The 14,661-nt window shown below is 41.1% G+C and overlaps 1 protein-coding gene across 1 annotated transcript in view; it reads right to left on the reverse strand.

Annotated features, from left to right (window-relative positions):
• The window catches only part of ENPP2 (ectonucleotide pyrophosphatase/phosphodiesterase 2), a 115,589-nt gene extending 105,346 nt beyond the window's left edge, over window positions 1-10,243 (reverse strand). Inside the window, 3 exon segments of the mRNA XM_081266480.1 lie at window positions 10,012-10,079; window positions 10,082-10,174; window positions 10,177-10,243. Coding sequence (XP_081122606.1) covers window positions 10,012-10,079; window positions 10,082-10,174; window positions 10,177-10,228 — 213 coding nt within the window. The 5' untranslated portion in view covers window positions 10,229-10,243.
• Between the last annotated feature and the right edge of the window lie 4,418 nt (window positions 10,244-14,661).

Below are 14,661 nucleotides of genomic sequence, written 5' to 3' on the forward strand. Positions count from 1 at the left end.
CTTTTGTTGTCTTTTGTTTTGCAATTATAAAATAAAACTTTGGCATGTTCTCAAGAAAACAAAACAAACAAATATAAGACAAGCAGGATAAGGTTTGATCTGCACATTATAGTTTGCCCCCTATAGGTTTTGAGGATTGCATGAGATAATTTTAAGTGTTTTACACAATCCCCAGAATATGTCATCAAAAATGGTAGTACAGTTGTGGATTCCACAGGAGATGATATTAAAGAGATAAATTTAAAAAAATAGTTTTAACCAAAATCAAAGAAATTTAACATTTTCAATAACCTCTGAAAGCTTACTTGAGTAATGCACAATGTTCACAGACTTCTGAAATATTAAAAATATTATCAGCACTCATTTCCATATCTCTGCATACAATAATTTGCAGTTTTTCAGCATTAAGGAAATATTTATACTAAAATGATATTCATTGTTTACAAGACTGAAATTTAACTGGGGCATCCTGAGATTTTGTTGTTATTGTTGTTGTCCATTTGGTTCAGTTCGATTTTGCTCAGTCTGACAATCCTACCTGTAGATCACTATGGCTTCACAATTTGGGAACCACTGGTTTTATCGCCTAACAAGGATAACCCAACACAAGCAACATTTTGTTCTTTCAGGGAGGAAAAGAATTGCATTCTTGTGGAATTATCCCCAAGGTTCAAAACTAATAACTCCCCTGGGTAGAGGCCACTGAAACACTCAGACAACCCAGTGCTCTGTGCTCACGGGTGCCAAGAACAAGCTTAGGTCACCCAAGGAAAAAGTGCAATAATCTTACATTTGTTCCCGCTGATCAAAGTCAAGCAGTTTCCAGGAAAATGTTAGGCGCCCCTCGTGCTACTATGTTGAATTAATATCTGAACAATATTAATGATGGAAAAACTCAATTATATCCAACATGTCCAAAGTTTTGCAGTTGAATTTGTCAGTGATCAAACAGTGTACTAAGAAAGCCTATTTTGTCAGTAAACAAAGCTTCTGAGTGGAGGAGACATATTCTGTGCACATAAACAGAGAGGCCTAAATCAAGGATTCCTGGTAAACATTTGATAATGAAGACGTGGGCGGAGCAGGTTCCTTCAGGCTTCTGATACATTCCAGCAAGTGGGCTAATAAAACCATTCTCCAGGGAGTTGTAACAAAAGAGGAAATGTGGCTCCACATGCCACAATCCATGTTCTTTCCCTTTAAAGAAGGGAGATGATAGGTGATGTGTCCACTAATCATGCTTTTTATTGAAAAAGCACAGTATTTAGTGTCAGAAGACCCATGCTTGGATTTCAGCTCCACCGCTTCCAAACTGTGCAAACTCGAGCAATTCACTTAGTCTCTTCACTTCATTTCCTATCTCTAAAACAGAGATGATAATAACTCTCATTTCACATACTTTGGTCAGGGCCAAAGGGGATCATAGATATGAAAATGCTTGATAAATTGTAAACTGCAAAACACTATCAACTAATGTTCCTATGAGCAATAGCAGAACCTCTGGTGACAAGAGAATAACACAATGTTATGTTGAGTGTTACCAGATGAAGCCATGCTAAGGGTATTATGATCTCAAGAAATTTGTGTCAGCCCTCTCAGGCTACCATAACACAGTGCCATAGACAGGAGTTTAACCAACAAAAATGTATTGGCTCACAATCACAGAAGTCCAAGATGTCAGTCAGTGGGGTTGGTTTCTTCTGAGTCCTCCCACCTTGGCTCATAGATAGCCACCATTTCCCTGTGTCACTCTACATCATCTTTCCTTCATGCATGTCTCTGTACCCAAATTTCCTCTTTTTATGAGAACTCCCGTCATATGGGTCAGGACCCATTCTGCTTTAATATGATTACTTCTGTGAAGATCTTATCTCCAAATAAGGTCACATTCTAAGGTCTCAGGGCTTAAGAATTCGAATTTGGAGGGGGATACAATTCTAGCCATACCAACATCTTCCACTTTTTCTGTTGAAAAGTGACTAAACAGATTTCACAGTGTTTCCCAATCAATGCCTGGTTTCTCCCCAGACAAAAACATTCTACTCCATGATGGAGACCTTCCTGCTCCTTGATATCTAAGATGATAAACTATTTAGTTTAGAATAAGGATCCGAGTCCATGGCCTCACACCTTCACTGAACAGCAAAACACTAGGCAGATTCCTCTTTTCAGAGGACTATCCTTGTTTTGTAGCAAGTGTGCCCTCACTTTCCTATATATTTGGCTTATAAATAACAATTTGTCTCACATTGATTGGAAGACACTAAAATTTTTAGATTTTAAACTTGATTCTTTGTTGAAGTAATATGTTTTCAATTATCAATCATTTCTTCACTGAGCCTACAGGTTGTTCACACATTTTTCAAATCAGAAACCTTCATTAAATTATAGGACTAAAATTATATTACACAAATAAAACTCATATATATAATATTCATAGCATAGAATAAAAATAAAACTTTTAAACATAAAAGTATATCTTTTTTAAAAAAAGTATGTTTTTTTTTAGTATGATTGACATCTTAGTAAATGTAAATATCCCATACAGAACAGAGGCATGAATGTATATCTCAGAAGGCCAGTTATCACAGCACTGTGTAACATCAAAAAAGTGGAAACAGCTTATTGTCCAGCAATAGAACTTCACTAAAGAAGTCATGAGGCAACAATAGAATACAATTGAGCTCATTGAAGATCATGTTTGTGAAAAATATATAACAACATGCAGTGATACTTTTGGTGTGTTGTTAAGTGAAGACAGGTTACAGAAAAATAGAATTTTAAGAATACATGTGCAAGCTGGGCACAATGGCACATACCTGTAATCCCAGTGGCTTGGGAGTCTGAGACAGGAGAATCGCGAGTTCAAAACCAGCCTCAGCAATGGTGAGGCTCTAAGCAACTCAGTGAGGTGAGGCTCTAAGCAATTCAGTGAGACCCTGTCTCTAAATAAAATACAATATAGGGCTGGGGATGTGGCTCAGTGGTCAAGTACCCCTGAGTTCAATATCTGGCACAAAAAAAATAAAAATAAAAAAGAATACATGTGCAGAAGAAATACAAATGATCAATAAATATATGAAAAGTATTGAACATCTCTAGCAATTAGAAATTTACAAATTAAAACTACACTGAAATTCCATTTCACTCCAGTCAGAACGGCAATTATCAAGAATACAAGAAACAATTAATGTTGGTGAGGATGTAGGGGAAAAGATTCACTTGTACACTTTTGGTGGGTCTGAAAATTGGCTCAACCACTCTGGAAAGCAGTATGGAGATTCCTCAGAAAACTTGGTATGGAACCACCATTTGACCCAGTTATCCCACTCCTCGGTATATACCCAAAGGACTTAACATCAGAATACTACAGTGATGCAGCCACATACGTGTTCATAGCAGCCTAATTCAAAATAGTTAAACTATTGAACTAACGTAGGTGCCCTTCAACAGATGAATGGATAAAGAAAATGTGACACATATACACCATGAAATATTATTCAGCCATAAAAAAGAATGACATCATGAGTTTTGTCTGTAAATGGATGGAACTGGAGACTATGATGCTAAGTAAAATAAACCAATCCCCCAAAAAACAAAAGTCAAATTTTCTCTCTGATATGCAGATGCTACCACACAACAAGGGGTGGGGCAGAAGTTCAGTGGATTAGACAAAGGGGAATGGAGGGAAGGAAGAAGGAACAGGAATAGGAAAGACAGTAGAATGAATCAGACAGAACTTTCCTATGTTTATAAGTGAATACACCACCCGTGGATCTCCATAAGAATGGGATCCTCATTGGAATAAGTTTACTCCATGTATGTATAACATGTCAAAATATACTCTATTGTCGTGTATATCTGAAAAGAACAAACAAAAGAATACATGTGAATAAAAGAATATACAAGGAGGATTCGCCCAGGTGTTAATATGCTTATCTCTAGGTAGTGAGATAGTAGACAACTTTTGTTTCTTCTTTGTGCTTTTCCATATTTAATATTTTCTACAAAATGCATGTATCACTTACATAATAAAAATGATTTTTCTTAAAAAATAAAAATAAAAACTCTCTGAAGGGCGACATTGCCTTAGACAAAGCAGCGTTCAGTCCACTGAGTTACTATGGAAGTTTTCACAGATCCTAGGACCAAACTAATAGCAAATGGTCCCTTACGAAAGAGGTTCAAATGAGAATAAAAATAGTAATTTACTCAGCAATATAATGCAAACTATCATGTTGCAAAGAAGCTTAATTTCTTTAAAGACAAAGGAAAGGCTTAATGAAGGACAAGGACGCATTGCTGGCTGAGCTTAGGACTTGAGGAAATGGTATGTTTTTCAGTGAGGTTTTAGAATGTGGAGGTGGGGGGGATCTTGCTGGTGTAGGAAATGGCACAAGTAAACAAAACTTGCAGTCCAATGCTGGGTCTGCCTGAGGGCAACAAAGCCTTTTGCAGGAGAAGTTCATGGTGTTTCTAAAGAGGCAGGAAAGTGAAGTCGAAGGAATCAATGGCTACAAAATTTATTGCTCAAACTGGGGCCCTCTTGAGTGTGAAAGAGGATGATGCTCTCACAGCTACTTTGACATAACAGGCATAACGTAACCCTGCACCAGGAAGCCAGGACACAGGGCTGCCTACAAAGCTGCCTCACACTGGGCCTTAAACGCCAAGCACAGATACTTGAACTTCATACACCGAAGCCTGGAATCTTAGAGCTGAAAGGCAATGTCAATGCCCTCCAGTCTGGCCAGTCCCACCTCTGCCTCTCCAGCTTTTCAAAGAACAGTTATCAAGACAACGCTTAAATTTCTGTGGCAAAGAACTCATTGCCTTGGAACAGCTGTTAGAACACTCTTCATTGTATTGAGCCGAAATCAATCTCCCTGGGTTCCCCACCCGTGGCCTGGTCCTGCCATCTGAGAGATGGCACACACAACACTAACCTCCCTTCCAGGTCTCCATGAAAGCTATAAAGATAGATGTCATGACTTTCAAAAATCTTATCTTTTGCACAATAAGAGTCTGTGCCCATCCTTTTTGTAGCATTCCGGCAGCTGTCACTCTTTACTTTGCATCTCCTGATTTATGATCTTTGAATGAACGCACTCTTGTCACCTCCCCTGCCACCCTTCTGGTGGGGGCCACCATCTTTTCTTGGTTATATCACCACAGCGCCTCCTAAGTGGTCTCTCTCATCCTTCATCCCTCCAGCACACTGTCCATAGTGCAGCTGGAATGATCTTTCCCTAACACCAACTGCTTACGACACATCCCTGCTAGGCTTTTCCCCATACTCCTAAGGATTAATTACAGCTCCCTAATTACTAAGCACCACTTCAGTCTCATCTCTTTCATCCCAGTTTCTTGAGCAGCCCTCTTGCCCTCAGCCTACTGAAGGGACTGTCATCTCTGCTCAGAAACCTCTTCCCTCTACCATCTTGATCTTTCTCATTCCTACTCAGCCTCTGAGTCTAAATTTAGCAATTAATTTCATTAGAAAGTTTACCTTGTACCCACTAGGTCTGGATTAAACACCCCTTCTTAGGTGTTCCATGGGGCCTAAGCTTCTCAGATCAAAGCAAGTATAACCTATAAGGTCACCTGGTTCCTTGTCTAGCCCCACGGTTACACTAAACTCCATGAGATCAGGACTTTTTGAGCTTTGTTTTCTTCAACATCTAGCACCGTGGTTGGCATATAATTACAATTGCTATTAAGTTAACGTGTAGCACCCAGATCTAGATAAAATTGTTTTAAAGTTGGTCTGAACAATACAGATACGAATGGCTCTTTCCTTCCATGTTCCATACTACAGACCTCTTTTTATAAAACCAAACTCTATTTGAGAAGAAATCACTCATTATTGATTTTATTGTCTGTTTAAACCCCTAAACCTTAACCCTTGGAAACTATCACATCTCTTTAACTTTTCTTCTGTCTCTTCCTTTCTCAATTTCCCTCTCCCAGTCTTTCTCCCTCTCCCTTTCCCTCTCAATCTTGCTCTCTCTCCCCTTCCCACCCACTTCTCTCACCACATAAATACACACCCAAGAATTTGCAACTGATGTTAAAGGCCCATGCATACAGCATTTTAATATGTGTCTCTGCACACACACACTGCAAAAATAAAAAGTCAAAATAGACTACAATATGTTGATAACATTTGGAATCCTAATTCTCACACCTTTTTCCTGAGCCAATGTGATCCATTCACAGATATCAGTGATAAATAATCAGGAGTGAGCACAGGGCCCAGTAGCATGCTAGTAAAGAAGTCCATCTGTCAATGCATCTGCCAATCAGCCCTCCTTTAACAAATGCACTCAGTTATTAATGCAGCCCATATGCACCCTTTTGATCTGAAAGAATGTCAAAAGATTTGGGCCTTTGTAAAAATCAAGGTTTTAAATTAATATTTATTAAATGTAACTATATTACATTTAATAATACTCATTATCCAACACTCATTATCCCTTTTTTATAGACAATGAAATAATCACTCAGAGAGAAGATCACCAACAGAGTGATTGCCAGAGCAGGGACATGAGCCCAGGTCCCATGGCTTCAAGTTCATGGTCATTAGCACTCATTAAACTGTGATCCTCTCAAAAGAGAAAACATGCATAATTTGACTTATGCTTACTCCTAATCACCATCTACTTCCTTTCCAGAACATCTTCTTAATTAATTAAGCCTTTGATTAGAAATTCTTAACTGGACATTCATAACTCAAGGGAACCCAAGGGTACACTGGTAGGAACCCCTTGGAAGTTAAAGTGCTATGTTGTATAGTGGTTGTTTTCTTGTTTGTTTTGATTTTTGTTTGTTTGTTTGTTTGTTCTTGTTTTTTTTCTTAAAAGAATAGCATGCATCCAAATTGCAAATGACCATGATCACAAACAGTTTAAGAACAACTTGAAGTTTAACTAATTCCCTGTAGAATACAATCATCATTCACTTCTCTGTCTAGAGTTTCAGAATGCACACAGTGTCTCTTTTTACAAAATCAGAAATGCACTTTCTCATTGCTAGTTTTGCAAAGGTTCCATCGCTCTCTAGAGAGTCTTAGAGATTTCACTCGCTGGTCTATTCTGAGACCCTGGATGCCTTTCTGAGCCAACTTAGTAAGAGTCTTTTTAAACCTTCAATGTCCTATGCCAAGCTCCAGTTTGAAGAGGATTCCTTTGCCTTCCCGAAGTCATCAGAGGCAAGATTGCAAAGGACTTTCATACAGTACTTCTTGGACTTGGATAAGGTTAGGATAGATGCTGGTAGCAATAAAAGAAACTGGAAGCAACAGGAAGAAACCCCCAGTAGATTATAGGGCAAGCTGGTAGAACCAGAGACTTGGATCATTTTCTCAAACACCCAAAAAACTCTAAACCCTTCCTGTTTTAAGTAAGTGGAAGAGTGAGCCTTTTCCTGATTAATCATAGTTGATCTTTATTCTTTGCTATATTGTAGCATAGATATTTCCAGATGCCCTTTTGTATCTCAGTCATCTAATTCAATACCTGAACATAATACTCATTCACAAGAATTGCATAAAATTCATGAAAATTCACGGAGCATCCCAATTGAATACTGGTAATAAGCTCTAAAGACACTAAGACAAAGAGTGGATCTCTGTCCGGCAGGAGTTACAGTCCAATAGGGGATAGACAAATAGATAGTTGCAGTAAACAATAAGTGCTCTGGTAGCAGAAGTAGAGGAAGTTTGGAGAGAGTATGGGAGGGTTGCCTAACCCATTCTGGACAATGGGATGCAGATGGTCTGGGAAGTTTCCAAGAGAAAGTGGCTTTCAGTTGAATGTTGAAAGAAAAATAAAGGTCAGGCACTGACCTAGGAGAAGTACAAGGTGCAAAGTCATATTTAGTAAGCAGTTTAATATGCCTAAATTTAAATACAATGTGTGTAAATGTGCAAAAATGGTGCATGAGATGTACAGAGTGATAAACTACGAGACTGAAGAGGAAGGTAAAGGGGAACTTAGGGAGAACTTTTATACATCGATGGAATTTTCCAAAGAATAAAATAGGAATCCATTAAAGACATTTTACAAAGGATCTGCATGATCATATTGCATTTTTAGGCAGACTGTGTAACACAGTATGGAGATAAGATGGGGTCAGAGAGTGAGTAGAACTGGTCCTAAGTGAAACTAATGGGAAGTTCTGACCAGAATGGCCTGAATCAAGAGTGGCAAGAGAGGAGACACAGGTGTCTGTATGAACTATGTTCTGCAAGTAGACAAAGCTTGCTGACTTTGTTGTGAATAAAAAAGAGGAAGTCACCTAGGCTGATTCTGCTGTGTCTGGCTTGAACAACTGGAAATGCCATAGCACAAAATAGAAGAAAACCAGGCGTGGGAGAAGGAGAGAGAAACAAGCATGTTGATTTCGATAGGTTCAAAGCATGTCTATGGAACATCCAAGTGGAGCTGGTGTTTAGTGCTAGTGTTTAAGGGAAAAGATTGACATAAGCTACAGATCTGGCATGACACCATATCATGGATATATGGTTGAAGCCATTGAAATGAATGAATTGTCTGGGGGCCTGCAGGACAACCAACTAAGGACAGAGCGTCCAGGAGGAAATGGCAGGGCACACTAAGGGGTATGAAGTGAGGCCTTAAGGCATTAAACAGTAACTCAAAAGGGCAGAAGGGAACCAGAGACGTGTGGTATCCCAGAATCCAGGACAGAGTCCAAAAAATAGAGGGAGTTGACCAACTGTTTCAAATGACACAGAGACTGGGGGAAAAGCCTATAAAATGCTCTAAGATTTGCCTTCACAGAACTCTTGGGTGGCCCTGACAGAGACTGGTCTTCAGAGGTGAGGGGTAGATGCCAGTGTCCTGGGTGTGAAAGGGTAAAGGGTAGCAAGGACTCTGAGTTAGTTCAAGAAGTTTAGGGGGAAAGAAGAGAAAACCTGGTGGCAGCTGGAGGTGGCCCCAAAGGAGAAGAGCAGAAGCTCAATAAATACCTGGTGAACACAAGTGTTAGAAAACTATCCTCAGCGGAACTGGGTATGTGATAAATAAACACATACCAGAAGCGGGTTCCCTCTCCATCCCGCTGAGCACTAGAAAGACTTTTGTTTTCATTCCTTTTATCAGTGAGCAATGGCTCCATGTTTAACCTGTTAAAATAAAACCAGAGCGTGGAAGCCCGGAAATCCCCCAAACCCTTTAACCCTTCGCTCCACACCTGAAGACTGGGGGCCCGTCAGTCAATGCTCCCCATCTGCTCCATTTGCTCTTGGAGACTTCCAAGTCCAGATCAAAAGCACCCATAATCAGTTGAGACCCCAAGCTCCTTCTATTCTTAGCCAAAGTAAGCCATGTCCATTTGAAAAGCTTGTTCAAATAGGAAAGTACAAAAGGCCAGAGCCTGGCTGCTCCGTGCAGTCAATCAACATCCTTCCTTTGTGGAGCCTGCGGAGGGGATCCTGGGGATCGAGGGGATCGGTGGTGGGGAAGGGGCTCCCTCCATCAGGAATATGCTTCTATTTCTTTGGGACACGTGTAGGAGACCAGAGAACGCTACTGAAATAGGTGGCTTTACAAATCCTCATCCTTCTTGCCAAGCCCTGACCCAACAGGTAATAAACAAGGAGCCTAGCGATCTCGCTGCCCCAGGCGGGCAAAGCTCACAGTCCCCTCTGTGGCTGGTAATGGCCAAAGGGGCTCACCCATTTGCACGGGCTGGAGCGGTGGTGAGCCGACGTCCCCAGCCCCTCTGCAAGTCCCACCGGCTCGTTTTCCAGAAACAAGATACGTGTTTACAAAGCCAAACATTCTCTGGCAAAGACAACTCGAAATTAAGCTCCGCGTTTGCGCGCCTGGAAATCTCTCCAGCTGAGTGCAAGCGAACGCAGCCCAACAGGGACCGGTTTCCGGCAAATCGGGAGGCCCTTTGCTAGGTTTTTTTCTGCTTGACAGAACAGCAGCTTTGACCGGGGAGCCCAAGCAATGGAGGACGTGCAGAGAGAAGCGCCTACCGTACCCGATCGGCGTGGCGGGCCATGCTGCGGGCGTCGGTGACTGCTCCAGGCTGCGGCCGGGGACCTGGGAGCGGTGCCCAGGACGGCTGCTCCGGACTGCTCTTGTTTGCGCTGGGCCGTTTGCTTTTGGGATTTCTCCAATGCAGATGTAGTCAGGGGGCCGCTATCCCGGGGGACAGTGATTCCATTGGAAGCTGGCCTTTGACAAGACACACACATGACCTTTGACTAAAATGGCTTTGGGGAAGGAAAAGTGTCCGGAGGCTGAAGACGGGGCGTCCGGCACAGCCATTCCATTCCAACCCCCAACAGTGCCTAGTTAATTTTTCATCTTTCAAGGAGAGTCGGTGAGGTTTGGTTTTCCATCTCCTTCATTCTGCCGGGTTCATTCCCTGTTTCCATAAGAATTTTGCTGCAGAAGTTTCCTGCCCGGTGGTTGTTCCCAGAACTAGCATTTTCAGGTTAAGCAGGGGCAAGGGGACACTGTATACAATTTCCTCTAACATTCTCAGGAATACTACCACCATTTTTTCCCTAGAACATGCTACAGCTTACAAAGAGCTTTCCTCAGTCATGCTGTCATCTGGCCTCCCAAACAATGCCTGGGGAGCTCTCCTATTACTATTTTACACATAAGGAAATAGAAGCTGGGGGAAAAAAAATGTGCCCAATCACCCAAGCAGAAGGTGAAATCTACTAGGTCCTCCTAATCCGAGTCCACTCCACATTCACTACAACAGCCACCTCCCTGGTGGGTGAACCCCCTGACTTAATGATAATGCAACTCACAAACAACAGATAATTAATTTTTCATTATAAAATTATTAGAAATTATTTAATAATTTAATAATTTAATTATTATAATTTAATTATTTAATAATTTAATGTAATAGTTGTTTTGGTCACTGATCTTGGAATACTTTGAATTTATTGACCTCATTTTTTTTTACATTATTATTATCATCTGCATTTCTTCTCTTTGCCAGCTGTTGCAGGTACGTTATCAGAACCAGTCTGGATCCCCACACCTTTTTCTCTTCTTTTTCTGGGTCTTTCCAGATTTCCAAGTGGAAAATCACTAACCCAAAGAGGAAGGAACTATGGAACTGTGAAGGGAGCTCTAGACAGGCCGCTGGAATCACAGAACTTCAGGGTTATGAGGAGAGCCATGGCGGAGGCCTGTAGAGATGAAATGGCCCATCGCACCCCTCCCCCAGCCTCTTTCCCCTCCAGCTTACAGAAGGAGATACTCACTCTCAGTTTTGAAGGGCTTGAAGGAGTCAGCCAGGAGAAGAGGAAGAAGGACATCACCAGCCCAGACAACACCATCCACGAAAGCTGTTGTGGTGCCCCCAACAAACTGAAAAGAGTCAGGGCTGGCAGGAGCCGAGCGTGTGGGAGCCTGCGTCCAGAGAAGATGGTGTGGGATTGGACTATGACCTCCCCCATGTGTCACTGGAGGAAATCTGGACTTCATCCTGCAGTGTCCAATGAGTTAATAGATCAAGCACTGGGTTATCAGTTCACAAGAAAAGGATGAAGAGGTCACATGGTATTCTTACAACATGGGAAAAAGAAAACATCAACATAGCTTGGAGGTTATGGGCATTAGCTTCACCAGAGAGATTCAGTTTCTTCTTTCTAACTACAAAATGTGAGCAATATATTTAATCCCACAAAGCCTCAGTTTCCTCATCAGTAAAATGGGGATTGTGATATATGCTGTGAAGATCAAATGAAATTATGTAAGTGAAACCCTAAGCTGTTCTTTGGGGATAGTCGTACTCAGTAAAATGTAGCTATCATTTGTTTTAAAGTGCTTTCATGTATGTAATGCCTCCAGTGGAGTAACAGGAACTTCCTTTTCTTTCATTTTTCTCACTGCCTCTTCCCATTATACTTTTGGCTTCTGACTCATTAAAAGTTGGTCCCTTCCTCTTTCTTCCTCTTATCTTTGAATTCCTTCTTGACATTACTTTCTTTTTGTCCCCGTCTAGACTTAATATCAGTTTTAGTCTTTTTCTCCTTCCATCTCCGTTTATTCATTTCCTTGTCTTACCACTGCCTGCCATTTTGATCTGTGAAAGCCCCACCCAGGGTGCTATCGGTGAGAACTAGACCTCATCTCACCTCCATGTCCCCTGGCACTGCTGTGGCTGTGTGGTCTGCCTCTGCCCTAGGCCCTCAATACCTCTGTGATCCCTGCAAGTGTGCCTTGTGATCCTTGCAAGCAAGGTCTCCCTGATTATGCAGAGCCACTCCCCTCACTCTTCAGGCTTCCCTTCAGCAAACAGCCCTTCCCCCAAACAAGAATACCAGAGAAGGGGAGGGATAAGGGAACTACTGGAGACCTAAATGGAGCAAATCATATTCGAGGTTCCTATGGTTGTATCAAAATGAACCCCAATATTATGTATAAGTTGTAAGGCACTTATAAAAATATTTTTAAAAAGGAAGAACACAGAGGGTATCAGGAGGAGTCTCCACTTTCTTTTTCTGCACCAGAGGGACAAACCTCTACTCTTAACCCCCACATGGGAGGTGCTTCTTCTCTGTGCTATGGATTTCCTGTCTGGAATATTCTTTCTTCAAACACTCCCTTTCACTTTCTTCTTTACTGATTTCATTAGTTCCTTTATTCTGTGGACATTTATAAAACAACTCTTATATGCCACTCGGCATGCTTGGTTCTGGTCATACAGGGATAAATAAAATACCACAGCCTAGAAACACATTCATTATGTGCCCCCCACAATAATGAACATTGTTTTCTTTAAAATGTAGTCTAAATATGTGCCTGCTCCTTGCAATAACAAGAATACACACACACACACACACACACACAAATAGCCAAGAATATTCTTCCCATGGACGTCCAAGGCCAGTTCCTGCTCAAACTGTAGGTTTTAACTTACTGTCATCTCCTTGAAGAGACTTCGCCTGGCCAGTTAAGTGAGGTAGCTTCTTCCTGATAGTCTGTTAACCTTCACTGTTTCCTTTGTATCTTTCATCCCAGGTCAAAATGAGAGATTCCTCAGTCCACTTCCTTGTTTAAGTTCTATTGCTTCTACTAGTTGGAAACTTCATGATGCCTGGGACTCTCATCTTACTTGAGGTTGTATCTCCAGTACCTCCAGTACCCTGGTACGACTAGAAAGTTCTCTAAGAACATATGTTGATTGTATTCTTCAAAACACCAGGACCACTTTGCCTGTTTTTCTCCCCTTTTTCTTCAAGTCCATCATAAAACCTATGGATTTTTTAAAAATATTTTTTTAGATGTTGATGGACCTTTATTTTATTCATTAATTTGTAGGCAGTGCTGAGCATTGAACCCAGTGCCTCACAAATGCTAGGCAAGTGCTCTTCCACTGAGGCATAACCCCAGTCCCATACTGATTTTTGATGTTGACAGCAATTAGAATCTCCCAAAATTCCTGATGCCCAAAGTACACTGAGACCAATTGTTTCTGGAGAAGATTTAGGTAATTCCAAAAGCCAAGCTTGAGCAGCACTGACTTAACCTCTGCATGACACTGGTGACTCAATGAAGGAATAAATGAGTAGATAAATAATTCAAAGAACACAGTAATTAGCTCCTGCTTATCTTGCAACCCCCCAATGAGTTCTGCCTTTTCATTTTTCTGAGCTTTTACCTGCTGCTATCTCTACCCAAAACCCTCACATCCCATTTTGGCTGCCTAAGGGGTTTCCTGCTGGACTCCCCAGTAAACACTGGATTTGAGCTCAACAAAACCTCCTCTGCGAGGAGGCTTTGGCCTCTTCTCTGCTTGCACACAACATGCTGTGAGAGCATCCTGGCTGCTTCGCACTGCTGTGTCATGATTTTCTTGACCTGGAGCTCTCTTCTCACTGTATCCCATGTGTAAGCAACTGCTTAGCCAGAAAAGGCATTCCAAAGATGCTGTGGAATTAATTAATGAGTTAATGGACCAACACACTGAATGAATTTTTAAAGAGATGCTCTTTTTTTTTCAGTTTTTCATTTGTTTTAATAGCTTTATTGAAATGTAGTCATGCGACATATAATTACTAATTTACATTGTATAACTCAATGTTTTTAGTAGATCCAAAGAGCTATATAACCATCACATAATCAATTTTAGAACATTTCATCACTCCAAAAAAGAAACCCCATACCCATTAATCATACATCCTCCCAGCCTCCCAGCCATAAGTAATCACCAGTAGAGACAGAATTATGTCTCTATAGGGGCTGAGATTGTGGCTTAGCGGTGGAGTGCTCACCTAGCACGGGTGGGACCCGAGTTTGATCCACATAAAAAATAATAAAGGCATTGTGTTGTGTCCATCTACACCAAAAAATAAATATTAAAAAAAGGATTATGTCTCTATAGATTTGCCTATTGTAGTTATTTCCTACCAATGGAATTATCCAATGCCTGATCTTTTGTGATTCGCATCTACTTCCACATGTGAAGATCCATCCATTTTGCCATGAACATGCATTTCATATAGAGTGTATGTGACAGAATACAGCTTCTGGTAGAGATCTGGGAGGAAAAATCAAGGCAGTAGTTTTTAGACAGTGTTATTACACAGAAGCCTGATGAATTATCCAAAATTCCTGAGCTCCAAAGATAAGGGGGAAAGGGGAGAAAGAAACTCAG

Source organism: Spermophilus citellus, assembly GCF_964194105.1.
Source record: "Spermophilus citellus genome assembly, chromosome: 14".
In the NCBI taxonomy this organism is placed as follows: domain Eukaryota; kingdom Metazoa; phylum Chordata; class Mammalia; order Rodentia; family Sciuridae; genus Spermophilus; species Spermophilus citellus.